The 18,804-nt window shown below is 42.8% G+C and overlaps 1 protein-coding gene across 1 annotated transcript in view; it reads left to right on the forward strand.

Moving 5' to 3' along the window:
* PKHD1 (PKHD1 ciliary IPT domain containing fibrocystin/polyductin) overlaps positions 1-18,804 on the forward strand; it is a 253,117-nt gene that overhangs the window by 232,170 nt on the left and 2,143 nt on the right. The window contains exons 58-62 of the mRNA XM_082216559.1: positions 809-944; positions 2,924-3,011; positions 11,501-11,608; positions 13,167-13,325; positions 14,077-14,214. Coding sequence (XP_082072685.1) covers positions 809-944; positions 2,924-3,011; positions 11,501-11,608; positions 13,167-13,325; positions 14,077-14,214 — 629 coding nt within the window. The remainder of the gene's footprint in view (positions 1-808; positions 945-2,923; positions 3,012-11,500; positions 11,609-13,166; positions 13,326-14,076; positions 14,215-18,804) is intronic.

The raw sequence follows: 18,804 nt of genomic DNA on the forward strand, positions 1-18,804 counted from the left end.
GAAGCATATATACGGTAATAAGCATAATGACACAAAGCATCGAGAAGGAAGTCAGGTTGCATGGGCTCAGAATGAAATTCCTTCTCCCATGCAGTCAAATAATCCCAGGTGCTTGAATTCAATTTTTACTCTTGGAAGTAAAAGTTTAAGGAGGAGCCTACCTGCACAGAGAATTTGAAAAGTAAAGGACCATAGTGTAGTTAAAGATACAGTGCACATATTTGCAGGCATCAGCTTTGATTTATTCCCTGTGCTATAGAGCAGAGAACACAGAGGGTTTACTGTACTAACCTGTTAGGATTAGGGAAACTGGTAAAGGTAAAGGGACCCCTGACCATTAGGTCCAGTCGTGGCCGACTCTAGCGTTGCGGCACTCATCTTGCTTTATTGGCTGAGGGAGCCAGCATGCAGCTTCCGGGTCATGTGGCCAGCATGACTAAGCCGCTTCTGGCGAACTAGAGCAGCGCACGGAAACGCCGTTTACCTTCCCGCCGGAGCGGTACCTATTTATCTACTTGCACTTTGAGGTGCTTTCGAATTGCTAGGTTGGCAGGAGCAGAGACCGAGCAATGGGAGCTCAACCCGTTGCAGGGATTCGAACCGCCAACCTTCTGAACGGCAAGTCCTAGGCTCTGTGGTTTAACCCACAGTGCCACCCGTGTCCCAGGGAAACTGGTAGATTCCAGAAAACTAGCCATATGGGTAGAAATTCTCTCACCAATGTGCCCAATGATGGTTCCAGATGTATTCTGAATGAATAGCCAGTAATGGTGGTTTCTTTTCCTCTTAACATTTTTCCATGTTCAAGAAATGGAAGCAGCCAGACTCCAGGAAATTGCCTCTATGTCAGGCCTTATAACATCTCTGTCCGGATCCAGCCCGCTAATGGGGTGATGGAAAGCCCCCTTCCCAGGCAACCACAGGTCATCTTCCTGGATAAGCAGGTATGGCATTTGGGACTGTGGGATAAGGGTGTATCCTGTATGCAGGACTGCTAGATTTAAATGTCCAATGTAAAACATAATCCTAATACCCCCATCCTTTCATTTTATAGGTGAATGTGAAAATGCAGTCTTTTAAATATTGGTTGCTGAAAGAGAAATATCAGAAATGGCAGCCCTTTTCACATAAATAAAAACACACATGAATAATGGTGCACAAGATTGCAACTTGTATTTTAGTGTCTTTGAAGTTTAATGCATTGTATCACAGAATTTGATGTCCATTGAGCAAAGAAAATATCCATGAACCCACAGACTTTAATTCATGCACCAATCCTTCTGAAATTTTGCAGTGACAAACGTGTAATACATGCTATTTTCATTTTAAAAAACCAAAACACCACCATTTTCCTAAATTGCAGGGAGGTAATCAAGATCCTTTTTAGATTTTCCTTTCCCTATAATCAACTTTAAATATGTGCTGCACAAAAAAACCCTGTCTATCTTTCTGAAATTTATTAGATTAATTACTTAAAGGCACTTCTATAATGTATACTGTTTTCATATACATTTCTGACAAGTGTGTGTGGGGGGGGGGGAGAGAAGCAAATCTTTTAAAAAACTCCATTAAACTGTAAAGGCCATGCTTACAGAAAACGTCTTGCACCTATTCCTTGGAAACATTCTAGTGCAAGTGGTAAAGGAGTTATAGACTTCTTTGCTTTCAGTAATAGTGAATGGGGAGACACAAAACTTTTGTTTTCCTGAAGCAAAGTTTCAGTGACATGTATTTTTGCGTTTTTGTATTGTAAGCCTCTCTGTGATTTTTGGAAGAAGGGTGGTATAGAAATAATGATGATGATAATAATAATAATTTTTTTCTGAATTGCTGCATTGGGATCTGAACTGTATTCGGTGAGCAGCCCTTTTCAGGAACTAGAGATGGACAGTGGGACATCTTAATCAGGAAAAGGGGTAGATTTGAACTGCCCTTATCTTCACTTCCTCTCCAATTGCTGATTTCTGAGATCCCTCCCTCCCCCTTTGTATATTTCAATAGCAGTAGGCTCTGTTGATGGGCATAGCCAGATTTTTTGTTAGGGGAGCAGGACTTTTGTTAGGGGGCAGGACCAACGTAATTGGCCAGTTAGTTAAGTATTTCTATTATTTTACTTGATCGGGGTGGGGGCAGCTGCCACCTGCCCCCCCTGGCTATGCCCATGGCTCTCTTCAATGCCAGTGGCACTTCCATTGCTTATGTGAAAGGAAGTCACATAAAAGCATCACCCTGACAGTCCTCCTAGAACAGGTGTGGGGAACCTCTGGCCGCCAGATGTTGCTGGGCTAGAACTCCAAACAGCCCCAGCAAGTAAGGGCAATGGCCAGGGCTGATGGGAGCTGGATTTCAGCAACATCTGGAGAGCCCAGCATTCCCCACACCTGCCATAGAACAGTGGAAGCAATAGCTTTTTCCCTGCCTGAAGCAACAGGCAGGATGAAGGATGGAGCAAGACAGATGACTCTTCAAGGGACCTGAGCCCATTTCAGAGTCTGCTTGAATGAGACATCACTCAGACCAGTTCTTCCTATTTTTACAGGAAGGTGGGAGATCATTAATCAGATATTACATGGCTAGCTGGTGAAGATGAACAGCATAAATGGGTCCTTTTAATACAATTGCTCTTTTATGGATCAGCTGTGGCAGACAAGAGAAGAAGAAACGCAACTGAGGTTGAAACCTTCCTGAACCATCTCCTCAATGAACCACCAGTGTGGTTTTCCAATATTTATAGAATTTTTGTGGTCACCCCTTGACCGCAACTTGTTTTAACTAATTTTAATATTGCGTTTTTAAATTCTTACAACCTGCCCTGGGTTGAAAGGTGGGGTAAGAAATCATTGTCAACAACATCATCCCCCCCCCCTTAGGAAAAACAGTGGTGACTAACAACAACACACTATGTTTCTTTTTATTTCCGTAGGGTCGAAGAGTGGCCACAATAGGCTTCCCCTCCAAACCGTGGGTTGTGACAGCCTTTCTGAAAGACAGTCCAGAGGCTGTGCTGAAAGGTTTGGACCTATTTCTAAGCACCTCTGAGGTTCCATTATAGGCAGCGTCGGGCCATGCTGCTCACAAATACAGTGGTACCTCAGGATACATACGCTTCAGGTTACAGACTCTGCTAACCCAGAAATAGTGCTTCAGGTTAAGAACTTTGCTTCAGGATTGAGGTTGAATCCTGACAAGACAGAAGTACTGTTTTTGGGGGACAGGAGGCGGGCAGGTGTGGAGGATTCCCTGGTCTGAATGGGGTAACTGTGCCCCTGAAGGACCAGGTGCGCAGCCTGGGAGTCATTTTGGACTCACAGCTGTCCATGGAGGCACAGGTCAAATCTGTATCCAGGGCAGCTGCTTACCAGCTCCATCTGGTACGCAGGCTGAGACCCTATCTGCCTGCGGACTGCCTCGCCAGAGTGGTGCATGCTCTGGTTATCTCCCGCTTGGATTACTGCAATGCGCTCTACGTGGGGCTTACCTTTGAAGGTGACCCGGAAACTACAATTCAAAGTGTTGGTGCTGACCTTTAAAGCCCTAAACGGCCTTGGTCCAGTATATCTGAAGGAGCGTCTCCACCCCCATCGTTCTACCCGGACACTGAGGTCCAGCACCGAGGGCCTTCTGGCAGTTCCCTCACTGCGAGAAGCCAAGTTACAGGGAACCAGGCAGAGGGCCTTCTCGGTAGTGGCGCCTTCCCTGTGGAACGCCCTCCCACCAGATGTCAAAGAGGAAAACAACTACCAGGCTTTTAGAAGACATCTGAAGGCAGCCCTGTTTCGGGAAGCTTTTAATGTTTGATGTATTATAGTATTTTAATATTCTTTTGGAAGCTGCCCAGAGTGGCTGGGGAAGCCCAGCCAGATGGGCGGGATATAAATAATAAATTATTATTATTATTATTATTATTATTATTATTATTATTATTATTATCAGGATGAGAACAGAAATCGTGCTCCAGCGGCGCAGCAGCAGCAGGAGGCCCCATTAGCTAAAGTGGTGCTTCAGGTTAAGAACAGTTTCAGGTTAAGTATGGACCTCTGGAACGAATTAAGTACTTAACCCGAGGTACCACTGTATGTGAAGAATGTTAAAAGGAGTGTATTTTAGGCAGTGCTATTTTCTATGTGAACATCTCCCTCATTCTCTTAGAATGCTAATGGTACCCACCTGAGAGGTGCTGAGTTCTGAGTTCTGGTGAGTTCTGGCTGAATTTTTTTTTTGGGGGGGTGATTTCACATGAGCACCAGCAGAGCACCTGATCCAAGCAACATCCTTATGCACAAAAATATAGTTAACTGTGAAAGAATGTCTTTATAGTTCTGGGCTTCTTTATATGCTTGTGTACATTACGGAAATGTGTATCTTGCATGTATGTCTTGCTGCAGATGGCAAAAAGATACCTGTCTCTCTGGTCCGTTCATGTGGGGATTGTAGGGTTAACTAACTGTGCCCCAAGGCATTGTCACCATGTATGTGCAGGATGGCACATCCCTTTTCTGGAGGTGGGGAAAAGAAAAGCTCCAAACTTTCTTGAATCTGTAACCTGAGGAGAGGAACACATGATTGACAAGGGAGATCTATAAATACAGATACCTGCTAAAAGCCTGGTGAGTTAGGGATTGTTTATCCAGTTTTGATTTGTTTTTGCTCCAAAGGGTACATTTTGGGTTTCAGTCCTTTTGAGCATCACATTTCCATCTCTGTAACATTTGCATGTCTTTCTTATCTTAGGAAACTAAATTCGTGTTAGATAAACCCTGCTGGTCTCAGCTTTATCAAAACATGCTTAGGCCTAGAGCTTTAAACTTAAGGAGGCTTCGGAGAGACCCCGGGGAACTCTGGGGAGGCTGTTTGATAAGGGGCAGCCTGGTAAATAACTGATCTCTTATCTGGTGGCAGCAGATACCGCAACTGGAGGGAGAGAGGGTGCTAGAGAGAGGCATGCGCTGTTGTGGCCGCATCCTCTTCACCAGGTGTACAGGTCCCAGGTGTTTCAGATGTGGCCTTCACAAGCTCCCTCCTCCCTCCATAGAATCCTCTCCTTATGCACCTGGACTGCTGAGTCTCGTGTGAGAAGAGGCAAGGCAGAAATGAGCAACTGGGATGCATCACAACAGAACTCTGCCCATGCCTCTGTTGCTTGCTATGGATACTTTGGAGGAGTCCGTTGCCTCACATGGCAGAACATCAGAGGGTGGCCTTTCAACTGTTGCTCAAGTTACTTGCTGACTGTGGTGGTCTTCGTTTTAGTTTTACTCAGGGTACAGTCGCCGAAATTGATAGATATAATTAAGTAAGGTCCATTAATTTCAATGGGTCTGCTCTGAGTAACACTTAGTTGACTGTCACCCCAAGGATTTATTTGTTCTGGCTACACAAGTTACATTTGAAGTTCCAAAATCAGAAAGGGCAAAATATTTATAAACTTCCCTAACAGATTCAGGTCTCTGAAGTCAGTGCCATCTCAGAGATAATTTTCACATTCAGAATAGCTAGCACGTGATATTGTTTTTCTGGATCCCTACAGTTTTAGAAACAAATGGAAAATTGCATGATCAAATGTTTCTCCATGTCAGAAATTTTCTGCCTTTGAAGCTAGCAGGCCTAGGAGAAGGACCTATGTGCAAGGGTTTTCTTAAAAAAAAAAAAACAAAAAACTCATGGCAGAGCCTTCAGACACCTGCATTCTGATGTGATGTAGTCCTACGAATGATGTGCAACATGCTTTTCTGAATACTAGCTGAGGTCAGACACCAGTTGATTTTTGGTAAGCCACTGTCCCTCAACCTCTGTTCCCCTTTGATAAAATTTGGCCATAAAGTGCCTATCTCAGATCAGTTAGTTACAAGGACAAACAAGATTCAGACTTGTAAAACACTTTGTACTGCAAATGTATTGTATTGCTCCATTATACATGAGCTTGTTCTGGAGATCTATGTGAACTCCTTATCCATAATAACCTGGGATTTGAAGCAAGCGGTATACAAATGTATTATTCCAGAGAATGATAAATAGTGCATTTTTAATTTTAAAAAGAATTAAGTGGACTTCAGAATTATTCCCATGTAAGAGTAGGTGCATGTGAATCACCACCCAAAGAAATGAACAGGCTTTCGAAAGCAAATGCATTTGGATGACACAGCAGTGATTTCTGTGACTTGCATATAACAGGACAGAAATGGAGAGGTTGCTTAATTAGGACTATCCTAGGATTGTGGAGCCTTTGTAGAAATAATGCACTGAAGAATCTGAGGCATTTCTGCTTCTCAGGGTCCAAGGCTCTAAGGCAGAGAGGAGCACCACCTGTGCCCACTGAACTATTGAAAACAGGGGAGCAAACAAACTATCAGTTGTGATGTGAGAGGCTTCCCACCGTGTGCCAATTTGAAGTCACAGCTGAGCTTTGCACGTATGAACCCTGATCATGCTAAATATATCTTTCCAGGGGTTGTAGCATAGCTCACGCAGGTAGGCACGGTTGGCTGAGAACAGAGCAAAGGAATTCACTGTGCAAATGTCTTTCAATTATGGACTTAATGACCCTCGTGGCCCCCTTGCAGTCTTTTAAGCGATGAACGTAATGGACTCATTGCTGTGGCTGACATTAACCTGGGCAGTCGCTCTGCTGGTTTAAATTGGCATAGCTCCAAGGAAGCCAATGAGGTAATTCTGATTTACATGCTCACTGATGACATCAGTAGCAATGCTTGTTCCACAGAGTGGGCATTTGTCTACTGTTAGATAATGGTAACCACCTGGCCCATTTTGCCCAGGACAGCTGACTTATTTGGGGATCTAATAATTTGCCAATGGCTTTGAAAACAACCAAAACAAATGGAAAGGAAGAGTTTATATGTGATCTTCTGAGCTGCTTTGCGTTACCCTTCATTGTAAAAGTTCAGCTGTTGAAATATATCTTTGTGAGTTATGAAACAACCTTATTTTTCTCTCTGACCAAAAATTAATTAAGCCATGAAAGGCGAAATATAAAGAAAGAAAGAAGCAAACTAATAGAAGATGGAAGAAGGCTCAAATAAAGGACAGTCACTGAAGAGAAAAAGGCATTATGCATTCTTTAAAAGAAACATACATCAAATTAATAGTCAATAAACTCCAAGAAGGACAGACGTGTGCTCTGCAGATGTTCGCTGCGTAATCATTTGCTGTGTTTATTCCTTTGACAAACGTGATCATTGTGATCATTGTTAGCAGCATTTAAGGAGAATGTGTCTGCCACACGTATTCAGACTGCTTGGTTTGACAGCAGCCAAACTGCCTCTCACAAAGCAGTTTAGCTCCAAATTAGCTCGCTCCAGCGTTAAATACCAGCTTGCTTTGGAGGTCTTTGTGACGAGCACCATATATATCCATAATATTCTGGTATTTGAAGCATATGTGCCAGAAAGCTGAGAGACTCTCCTTTCAAGAATACAGTATGTTACTCCAGGGTTCATCATAGACTTGAAATGGCAGCTATAAAACCTTCCAGTGTTGCAGCCTGGAAATCTAGCATGACAGTAAACTGAGAACGTTATCAGTAGTCAAGGCACTTAGATGCTCTGTCAAAAAGTTCCATGAAAGAGGCTTAATACAGGTGCCTAGCTGGCAAGCAGGGAAATCAGAGTTGCAGAGTTAAAAGGGACTACGATTCAGCACTTTCTGCAATAACAACAAAAATGTCTCAGGGTAACTTGCAAACCCATAAAAACATAAAGCTTACAAACATTTAAAAACAATGCATCAGGAAAGTCAGTAAAAGACAAATTATCTAAAAGTGCTTATCCAACAGTGTTATAAAAAGGATAAATCCTACCCCATCCAACTTAAAATGTACACCACAGAGAGGCCAGGAATCATAGTATAGGATGGTCCAAATTAGCTATCAAAGGCCTGGAACAGGAATGCCTTAGCCTGGCATCTAAAAGCTGACAATGAGGATCTCAGGTGGAGATCAGTCCACAAATAGGGAGCAGCCACTGAAAAAGCTCATTGCTGTCTGTCTAAGGGAACAGGTGAATTTTTATTGGGAAACAGCACAAAGTAGTGTGAAAAGCTCCTACTGATACTTCTGTGACATGATCTGATTAGTCTTTGGCCCAGTCCTGCTGTTTTAGGGAAGAATATTTTCCGGCTATGTAATGAAGCACATTGAGCCTCTGGCTCACGGGCTAACCTCTCCTTCTCTTTTGCGCATCAGAGGAAAGGTTCAGGCGCATATGCTTCCAATTTTAAAGTGACCACACAGTCCCTCAGATGTCAAGACTTAGAAACTTAATTTTGTTTTCTAAAAATATTTTTGGAACAAGACAGAATGGAACCATTGTATGGCCCTGTCTCATTATCACTTACCATTGTTTAAACAAATCACAGTTCCATGAATTCAGGCATCACTGGGGACTGTGGCTGTTTGAAAAGTGGAAGTGAACACTTCTGATCTCTTTGCAGGCGTGAAAAAAGGAAGAACACTCAAACTTGAGGTTGTTTTGTTCATGTGACAGGAAATGGATGCTTTGTTAGTCTGAACGGGGCTACAGCAGGTGTTCAGACATTTCAATTTGATATCAACACAGTGGTGATTTGCACCTGATGATCTTTTGATGGTATACAGTGTATTGGTCCCAACGGCAAGTTGTGGCTGCAAGCTACTGTCTCTGATTGTTAGCATGTGGTAGGTATTAAACTGCTGTAACGTGGCATCTACTTGTGGATCCTGCAGACCACCTTCGTATTGGAAGCTAACAGTGAATGCAGAGGACAGGGCGTGAAAGAATGGAATAGTGAGAGGGGAAAATTAGGCAGTAGCAAATGGGGCAGAGGCCTTGATATTTCAGAAAACAATATTGGATATTTCAGGAAACAAAATGGGTGGGGAAGAGGCATTGAGGAAGTATTTGAAAGAAGAAGAAGAAGAAGAAGAAGAAGAGGAGGAGGAGGAGGAGGAGGAGGAGGAGGAGGAGGAGGAGGAGGAGGAGGAGGAGTTTGGATTTGATACCCTAAGGAGTCTCAAAGCGGCTAACAATCTCCTTTCCCTTCCTCCCCCACAACAAACACTCTGTGAGGTGAGTGAGGCTGAGAGACTTCAAAGAAGTGTGACTGGCCCAAGGTCACCCAGCAGCTGCAGGTGGAGGAGCAGAGACGCGAACCCAGTTCACCAGATTACGAGACTACCGTTCTTAACCACTACACCACACCGGAAACTGTAATTTCAGCAATGTGAAGCCTGAGGCCAAATGCAGCCATGCAGGCTTCTGTAACTGGCCCTTGGCTCTCTCCTGAGGCCACACCCCGCCTCAGGCCACACCTCTCACTGACCCTGCTGTGCTAGGGCTTTGGCCAGCGGTGGAGCAAGCCAATTGGATGCCTGGGGTGGCGTGCGTGCCCTGTGCCAGGCAGCCATCCATGGGGTGGGGCCTCTGAGGAGTCTGCCTGCCTCCTCCCATTCAGTTGCCCTACAGCTGAGGGGGAGGCGGGGGGACAGACCGTTTGGGGCAGTGCAGAGCCTGCAGGCGCTCAAGCCGCCATGTCACTCCCAGGAAAGAAGTGTGGCTTGGGCGTGCTGCAGCCCCCGCAGTGAGTGCCGTCCAGCATTTTGTCATCCCTCTCAGTGGTGACACCCGGGGTGACCTGCCCCCACCGTACCCTCTTCCTCCGCCCCTGGCTTTGGCATCTTGATAATTTCTTGCATTGCCACATGGAGGACAGAGAGATGGTTGTGATGGCATGTGCATGTAGAAACCTCTGGTTTTTGCATGGCTGAAATACAACCTTTCTGTACAAAAGGTGAGAGTGGCATCCGTTGTTCCACCCACTTTTGCCTCTGGCCCAGCCCACTGTGGCCCGTAGCCCCTGGGAGGTTCCTGGGAGGTTCCCCACAAGGGAATGGAGCCATCAGGCTGAAAGGGGGCATCTCAGCTATCCATCTGTTTTCTTTGACCTACTTAGTTGGATGTCAGGGATGGGAAATATACGAAGTTATCCCAAGGTCCTAGTGGAACTTTTTCTAGGAAGGACAACCACTTATGCCACAATGAATTGTGGCATAAATTGTGCAAAAGAATTATCTTGATGAGGCATTTAGCTTCAGACCCAGGGCCAAACAATTTCAATACTATATTGGGAAATATACATACATACATATATACATATACATACATATATATATATATATATATATATATATATATATATATATTTTCATAGTTCTGCTCTAGTCCGACATGGATTTTTAAATATATATATATATATATATATATTTAAAAATCCATGTCGGACTAGAGCAGAACTATGAAAATTTTCCTCCTTCCTTTACACTTTGGCACTCTGACTTTATTTGCACATAAATTATTAACCCTATAAATTATTTGACCAACTGACTTCCTGACTTAAGCAGATACCTTTGGCATCAGGCGCCTTGTTTGTAAACAAGAAGTAAAATATTGGTCTGTTATGTTTGCAGCACAGAGAATGCAAGAGGGAGCACTGAAATAGCGTACAACACATTAACAGGCTAAAAAATTGATATGTACTGTGCTTAAAAACATGGAGTCTGGCTTTGCTTATCTAGAAACTTTTTCCGTGAGTAAATGTGTAGTAATAGCAGGGCTTTTTCCAGCCAGAACTCACTGGAACTCCGTTCCGGCCCCTCTCAGGTGGGTGCCATTGCCATTATAAGAGAACAAGGGAGGAGTTCATGGTGAGTTCTGGCACCTCTTTCTCTAGAAAAATAGCACTGGGTAACAGTATGCTCATTTGAAATGGAAAGCATCATAATCTCATAATTTAAACTCATCATAATCTAATAATTTAAACTCATTATTTAGTGTTTTAACAATGCTGCAGTTCTCTGGCTTTTAAAACTGAAGTACAGGCTGTCTCCAAGGGGAAATTTATTGCTTGGGAGATAGTGAATTCTAGGACAGGTGTTTTGATTTCTTACACTGGTGATTCCCCCCCCCAAAAAAAAAACAATACAGTATTATTGTAGCCATATAAGGACATATTTGATGCTGCAAGTAATTGATTTGCTGAACAAGTAAAAATTTCTTGTTTTGTAATCTCTAGATGTTGTCCAACATCCTAAAGAGGTTCTGATATCTAGCGCCTCTAACCCTTCCCACCTGAACCAATATTTAGAAAGTTGATTCTCCCTGCATGGTTAAGAATTTTGCCATTATCCTGTGTCAAGTTCAGGATTTGACTAGAGTTTGGTTAGCACTTAAAAGCATTGCGGAATGAAATGCAGGTATCTAGTCATTAAATTAATAAAACAATATTTCCAATAAAAATAATGTCACGTAGAAAACTGGAATGTGGACTTAACAATGGTGTAAATGATAGGGTTGTGCATCAATTCTGTGTGCACCTTGAATAATGAGGCAAATCTAAGTCCCATTGGCTTACTGGAGCTTTCAGGTAAATTTGTGTAAGATTGTGGCTTTAAAAGATGTAGTTTTGGTGAAATTCATCAGATAATCTAGCATAGATATGTATTTTTCTTCAGGTGACACAAGGATAAAGGTCCAAGATGGAAAGGCTGCCTTTCGAAACCTGGTGGTCTCTGGTTCCTGCTCAGGTTGTTACCTCTTTTTCAAAGTGACTTCTCCTCCAGGTAAGATTTGTTATCCAGTGGAGAGTCTAAGGGGGACTGCTTAATGCTGAAGCTAAGCAGGTGCTGGGTAAGATCGGTGCCTTCATAGGAGATATTGGGTTCTGTAACAGAGGAAAGGTAGGATGGATGTACACATAAGAAATTAAATAAGAGATCTCACTTTTATCAGCCAATATGTGAAAAAGTCTTTTGGCTGCATGTGCAGGACCTTTGCTTCTCCTTTCTTACGGGGTGGGCAAACAAGCCAGGGAGGCTTCTATTAACAATAGTTTCCCATTTCATCCAAACCAGAAAACTGTAGCTACAGTGGTGCCTCACAAGACGAAATTAATTCGTTCCGCAAGTTTTTTCGTCTAGCGAATTTTTCGTCTTGCGAAGCGCGGTGTCAGAAAAGTTTTGGAAAAGCTTCAAAAATCACCAAAGTCTTCAAAAACCTCAAAAAAGGCTACCACACCGCATTCTATGAGTTGCTCCTCGAAGTCAAGTCGCAACTGTATTAACGGTGTTAAGAAAAAGGAAACAAACTTGCAAAGCAAGCTCAAAAACCGCAAAACCCTTTCGTCTACCGAGTTTTTCGTCTTGCGAGGCATTCGTCTTGCGGGGCACCACTGTAATGACTTCAGAACAAGTTAGGATATGAAGTCAACTTCAAACCATAGTTCAGTATCCTGGCTTGCCCCATACTATCCTGCTTTGGATGAAATGAGAAACTATAATTAATGGGGAAAAAATCCTGGTTCACTTGCTGACTCAAGCAAAGAAACAGCTACATGTGAAGCCAAAAGGATTGTTCATACATCAGCATAGTTTGAGATATTGCCATCCAAAGGTAACTAAGAAATCATTTTAAAAAATAAATAAATTCTGAAATACATTCCTCTCCTTTCCAAATTCTAATAGCTTAAACATACTGCTGAACCAATGTTTTTTGGCTTCTCAGCAACATTGGCTGAACCAGTCTAAAAAACCAGGATGGGGAAGAAAATGGAACTTTGATCGGATCCAGCAGAGCTCATACCACTGAGCCTCTTGAGCTTGCCGATCGGAAGGTCGGAGGTTCAAATCCTCGTGACGGGCTGAGCTCCCGTTGCTTGGTCCCAGCTCCTGCTGACCTAGCAGATCAAAAGCACATCCCACCGCTGTGGTGGGAAGGTAAACAGCATTTCTGTGTGCTCTGGCTTCTGTCACAGTGTCCTGTTGCACCAGAAACAGTTTAGTCCTGCTGGCCACATGACCCGGAAAGCTGTCTGTGGACAAACGCTGGGTTGCTCAGCCTGAAAAGCGAGATGAGCGCTGCAACCCCACAGTCACCTTTGACTGGACTTAACCATCCAGGGGTCCTTTACCTTTTTACCTTTACCTCTCACCTTCTTATAATAAGAACTGGGATCGTGATACCATCTGTGATATTGATAGTGTTTTCTGTGCCTCATCTTTTTCTTTCAGGCCTCAAGCAATCTCAGACACAATGTCCTTTCTTTGTGGCAATAATTACATTTCTGAACCTTTAAACACATGCTCCTCATTATGTTGTTTGTTTTATTCTGCTTTTTTTTAGGTGCTATATTATCTGTCAGATCCAATGCTTTTACTATATTCCCCATTACTGTGACCGAAAAATCAGCCATAATCTTCACTGCTGCACTGGGATCGGCAGCCTCTCTGCTTGTTTTGGGATCTGTTGTTATCTGTTGGTCCAAGAAAACAAGAAGGAACAGTGAGTTGGAAAACTGAAGTGAAGCTTCTACCCAGAAAATACCCCATTTGTTCTGCTGGGGCTTACAGAAAAAGAGAAGTTTTCCAGTGAGATTGGCAATAGTTGGTGGTAGCAAATCGTGCTCCCCCCAATTCTAACAGTGTAGAAATGTTTCTTGCATTAGTATTGGGCAGATCAGCATGGTGTGGCATTACTGCTGTGTACAGACCCTTGTGTTGTACTTTCTAGTTACTCCAGTGCAGGAGTGGCTGTCTTGGAGCCTCCAGATGTTGGGACTCCAGTTCCCATCAGACCAGCCCACATAGCCTAGGGCTTGCCAATCAGAAGGTCGCGGTTTGAATCCCCGTGACGGGGTGAGCTCCCGTTGCTCTGTCCCAGCTTCTGCCAACCTAGCAGTTCAAAAGCACATCAAAGTGCAAGTAGATAAATAGGTACCACTCCGGCAGGAAAGTAAAAGGCGTTTCCGTGCGCTGCTCTGGTTTCACCAGAAGCGGCTTAGTCATGCTGGCCACATGACCCGGAAAAACTATCTGTGGACAAACGTCAGCTCCCTTGGCCAGTAAAGCAAGATGAGCGCCACAACCCCAGAGTTGTCCGTGACTGGACTTAACTGTCAGGGGTCCTTTACCATTTTTTAAAGGCACTTCTTATGTCCAAATAGTTATGGGCTATTAGTTGTTTCTCCAGGAGGTCACTTGTATATTTCACTGAAAATTTGCAGTTTAAATTCCCTTGTAATGTTTTGCTACAGAAAACAGGATCAGAAAACCTTTGACGAATAAGAAGAATAAGAAGCATGCCCATATTCAGGCAAATCAGCAGATACTTCATGCCCAACCGTGCTTCATCCAGGAGGAGAATAAACACAACATTACTGCTAGGAGAGAAGGTGAGTCTCTTGGATACAGACTTAATCCTATTATAAAGCAACTTTGTGCACATCATAGTTTGCAACCTTAGCAGGTCCCTGAGCTGGTCTTTTCAGTGCCTCAGCCACAAATACTAGTTGTCAACTAGTTTTAGCCTGGTTAGATTTTCTCGTGAGAAGTTCCAGGCAAGCTTTGCTTCAGGAGTCCAGATAATGGCTTCCTGCAATGGGCTGTTGCTTTGGGGTTTCAGGCTGGTCTCTGCCTGAACTTCCAACCTTCCAGCTCCCTGGAATTGCGACCATGACAATATTTGTCCTATCTTTTATTACAGCATTCCCTTCTTGTAATTTCAGCATCACCTACTTCACTTTTTCTTTTCTCAGTTCATATGCTAACCATTTCCCAAGTTTATTAGCAAATTTTAAAAAATGTTTAGCATATTTCAAATGTTAGCATATTCCTGCATTGTTTTTCCACCATTTTAATATTTTTATTAATGTTTTCTTGGTTTACAAAGGTATGCACAAGGTCTCTTCTTTCAAGTTACATTTTTCATAGGTCAGTTTCATTTGTTGAGGCATATGGGTTAGGAAGAAAAGGGGGGAAGAGGTGGAGGGGGCCATGGCTGGTGGGGGTGGGGTCAGGAGGCGATGTTTCTATTTTGCTTAATGTATGTGTGGGGTTTTGTGTCAGCATCGCTTGTGCGGGTTCTCTTTGCTTGTTTTCCTTTGGTGGTGAGAGAAATTGGGGTTGGCCTAAGGTGCGGTTGCTTGTGTGTGATTGGCTGTGGCGAACTTTGTTTTTGTGTGTGAGTGGGGTGGGTGGGTGTTTTTGGATCAGGTTAGCCATATTGATTCATCTGCTGCTGGTGGATTCTTGTCGTTGTCTTGTTGGGCTGTGTATGTGATAAAGGGGAGCCATACCGGGGTGAAGGTGTCTTCTTCTATTGGTCCCTGTGTCAGTTTCAGTTTATTGGTTAATTTTTCTAGTAGGCCTGTTTCCCATACTATTTGGTACCATTGGCCCATGCTTACTCCTGACAGGTCTCTCCAGTGTCTGGCTATGATGTTTCTGGTTGCTGAGAGTAGATGGGTTATGAGTTCTTTGTGATGTGAGTGGGCATTATTGTCTTGGAATATGTTTAGTAGGACCGGTTCTGGGATGGTTTCTAATACTTGCTTAATTATTTTACATATTTCTTGTATGGCTGTTGTCCAGAATAGTTGGATTTTGGGGCATTCCCACCACATGTGGAGGTCTGTGCCTGTGGAGGTGCACCCTCTCCAGCATTTTGTTGAGGTTCCTGTTAGCATAGATAATGGTCTCTGCAGCATCTTAATTTGGCAGGTAACATTTGTATTTGTTGGTGATTGTTCCAGCTCTTTTTCTTTTTGTCTAATTTCACACAGAATCTTTTGTATTTTCTTCTGTCTCTCTTTTTTAAGTCAAGAGTTATCAGTATGTTGCATAAAGTAACCTCTTATATATGTTCTGCTTGCATCCCAGACTGATATCTTTGTCTAAATCATTCTCAAAAATTTCTTTTGATTTTTGCTTTCAATCTTGTATGATCTTACCTTGGCGTAATAACGTTTCATTAAGTCTCCCTCTAAAACACCAATTCTTTTTTTTTTTTTTGGTAAGTCATCATAACTGGATTATGATACAATAAAGTTTCTATTCTATTCTATATGCACCCCTGTAGCCAATGTCTTCATTACCCATAAAATATCCTATCTTGATAGGCCCTCTGTTTCTCACTAAAATACAAAAATTGTTTTGTGTCCCCATTTTTATATCTCCAAATGTCCACAAGTTCCAGATTGTCCACAATTTCAAAAAATAAAATAAAATGGGTAACTTACCTTGGGTAATTTTAATGTTTCTTCCTGAACTTCTATTCTCCACTCCAGTCTCCCATAAGCAGGGCTTTTTTTCAGTCAGAACTCACCAGAACTCAGATCCAGCACCTTTCAGGTGGGCACAATTATCATTATAAGAGAACAAGGTGAGTTCCAGCACCTCTTTTTGTAGAAAAATATCACTGCCCATAAGACACCGATTTCCATATGAGACCTAGTATCTGGATAACTTCTCAGTTATGTTACTGTAGGGACTGGATGGGGACTAACCCTAACATAAATATGCATTGAGCAAATGTTGATGGACAAAGTAAAGAGGAAACACTCCCTTACCCCCCCTTTCATGTAAAGGGGTTATAAATCCTCCATGGAAAGATTGAGTTGAATGTTTTGCCTCGACACCTGCCATCATCCCCACCCCTAGACTCTTCATATCAGCCACACATGAGAAAGACCCTTTGATCTCAAAAAGCTAGGCAGAATAGACAATGCTGGACTAAATGGTTTGTCTCAGGATTATATTCTTAGCAACTTTGCTGAGAATATGCTTTTAGAATATTGAATATTTGGACTTCGATTTCACTTTGTTCAGGAGGCCTTTTCATTTTAATCTAAAGGTTCCACTATTTTAAAGCTCCATGTGAGCAGAAAACTTTTATCTTATGAATGAATAAGCTATGGATGACCTCTTATAAATAATATATACTGCAGATGACAAAGTGAAGTCTTGTGAGATGTAAAATAGCTGCTGAGGAAGACAAAACTTCTAACGTATTTGGGAGCTTTTCTTGCATTAAACGGACTGCTACAATCAAACGTGGGATTGTTTGACTTGCAGATTATTGCTTCATCCATTTTCATTGGATCAAATCATTATTAAATGATATTTAAAATAATGTTTGCAATGACTAAAAGACCCCAATGCTAACTTGATGGAGTTTTTTCCTCTCTTTTATTGTATGCTTATTTATGTATGTGTCATTAGGCTGAATTTACTAGATCAAATTTTCATGAGTATAGCTGCATCAGGGGTTGTTTGGGTTGTATATCTATTTATATATAGGTAGGGTGTGCCTAATCCTAAAAGCGGATCAGGGACAAACTATGTGCAAAACGCTACTTTTTAAAACTAAGCCAGATCAAATCTCATCATTGCAATATATGCAAGCATGCCACATTGTCATATCAGCCACAGAAATTAAGAGAGATTTGAAAAGGTTTAAATATTTCATTGCAAACATATACTTATCGATCTTTAGGTTTAATTTATGTTATATATAGTAAGAGTTCAATTAGACTTTCTTCACCATACCTTGCACTGCCGTATACATGTGTGAAAACTAGAGGTTGTAGGGCAAGGAGAACCTACACTCAATATATTTTGAACATAATTCATATGCCTAGTTGACTCTCGAACTAAGTATGGTCCAAGTGGTGTCAGCCCAAATTTAGTACCAAAAACGCATTGCGTGTTAAGATCCCAAGACCTCCCCCAATAAATAAAGACACAATTGACACAGAATTTAGTTTAAGGTTCTTGGCATAATTTTGGCCACTACTTTATTGATTACAGATCGTGAGTTTTTTGCTTAGGCATTGGTTCCCGACCAGCTGCATCTGACCTTGTCACGGCGGCATTGATGACTGGAAACCGGCAGACGTCAGTAAGGGAAAACATTCTGGGGGAGGGTTGGGCCAGGCGGAGACTCAAGCTCACCCCAAATGCTCCCAGGGGCTCTGGCATGGCCCTAAGCCCTGGAAGAGAATCGGACAAAAGCAAGGCGAGCCCCTGGATTCCTTTAACGGAATACCCTTTTGCTTATTGGAGGGGTACATTGAACCAATGCCTAACTGCCAAACCTTACAAAGTTGTGACAACTTGCTACACGGTAGGCGAAACCCAATGACACCAGCCAATCAGCCAAATGGGAAAATTCCTACTGGGCCCCTGTCCCAAGAACAGATGACCCACAATGGCATAGCAAGGTCATAATGAACCCTACATATAGGGAGGGTGGGCGGGTGATCCGATGCACGAAGCGAAAAGGGGAAGCTCAATGCAACGTGCAGCGATATATACCGTAGGTCCCCCGGTTAATGCATAAAATGATCCCATTGGCCAGAATTACCCTAGGAACCGAGGGACCACCAATTGGGTTGTTGTGGCTATCCAATCGCTCCCATCCACAACAGCAGTGAGGTCAGTCATTGATCTCACCACAACACATGCTCTCTGGGAGGAGGACAGGATTTTCAGACCTTCTCAGATTTATCAGGTTCCCTTGCCACATAGATGCTGAACATTCTAATCTGCATGCTGTAATATTTCCTTGACCCATCTCTCACTGTTTGATGGAGGCATGCAGATTACCTTTAAGCTATTCTCCCTTATGAACTGGCACAAACAGTGCAGTCATGGAGGTCTGGAGAGGGGCAACACAAGAATGGGCCTTTTCTGTGGTGGCTCCCTGCGTGTGGGACGCTCTCCCCAGAGAGACTCACTTGACGACTTCATTACATGTCTTTAGGCACCAGGTGAAAACATTCCTCTTCTCCCAGGCCTTTGGCTAATTTAATTTAAATCTATGGCCTTTTAATCTCTCTCTGTGTGTGGGGGGGGGTATTGTTTTGTTTGCTATTATGTTGTGTATTTTTGTGTTTTTAAACTGTAAACTGCCCTGTGATCCTGAGATGAAGGATGGTAAATAAAATAAAATAAATCTGCCCTCATTCACCATGTTTGCTGTG

Source organism: Podarcis vaucheri (assembly GCF_965113315.1).
Source record: "Podarcis vaucheri genome assembly, chromosome: 3".
Taxonomy (NCBI): domain Eukaryota; kingdom Metazoa; phylum Chordata; class Lepidosauria; order Squamata; family Lacertidae; genus Podarcis; species Podarcis vaucheri.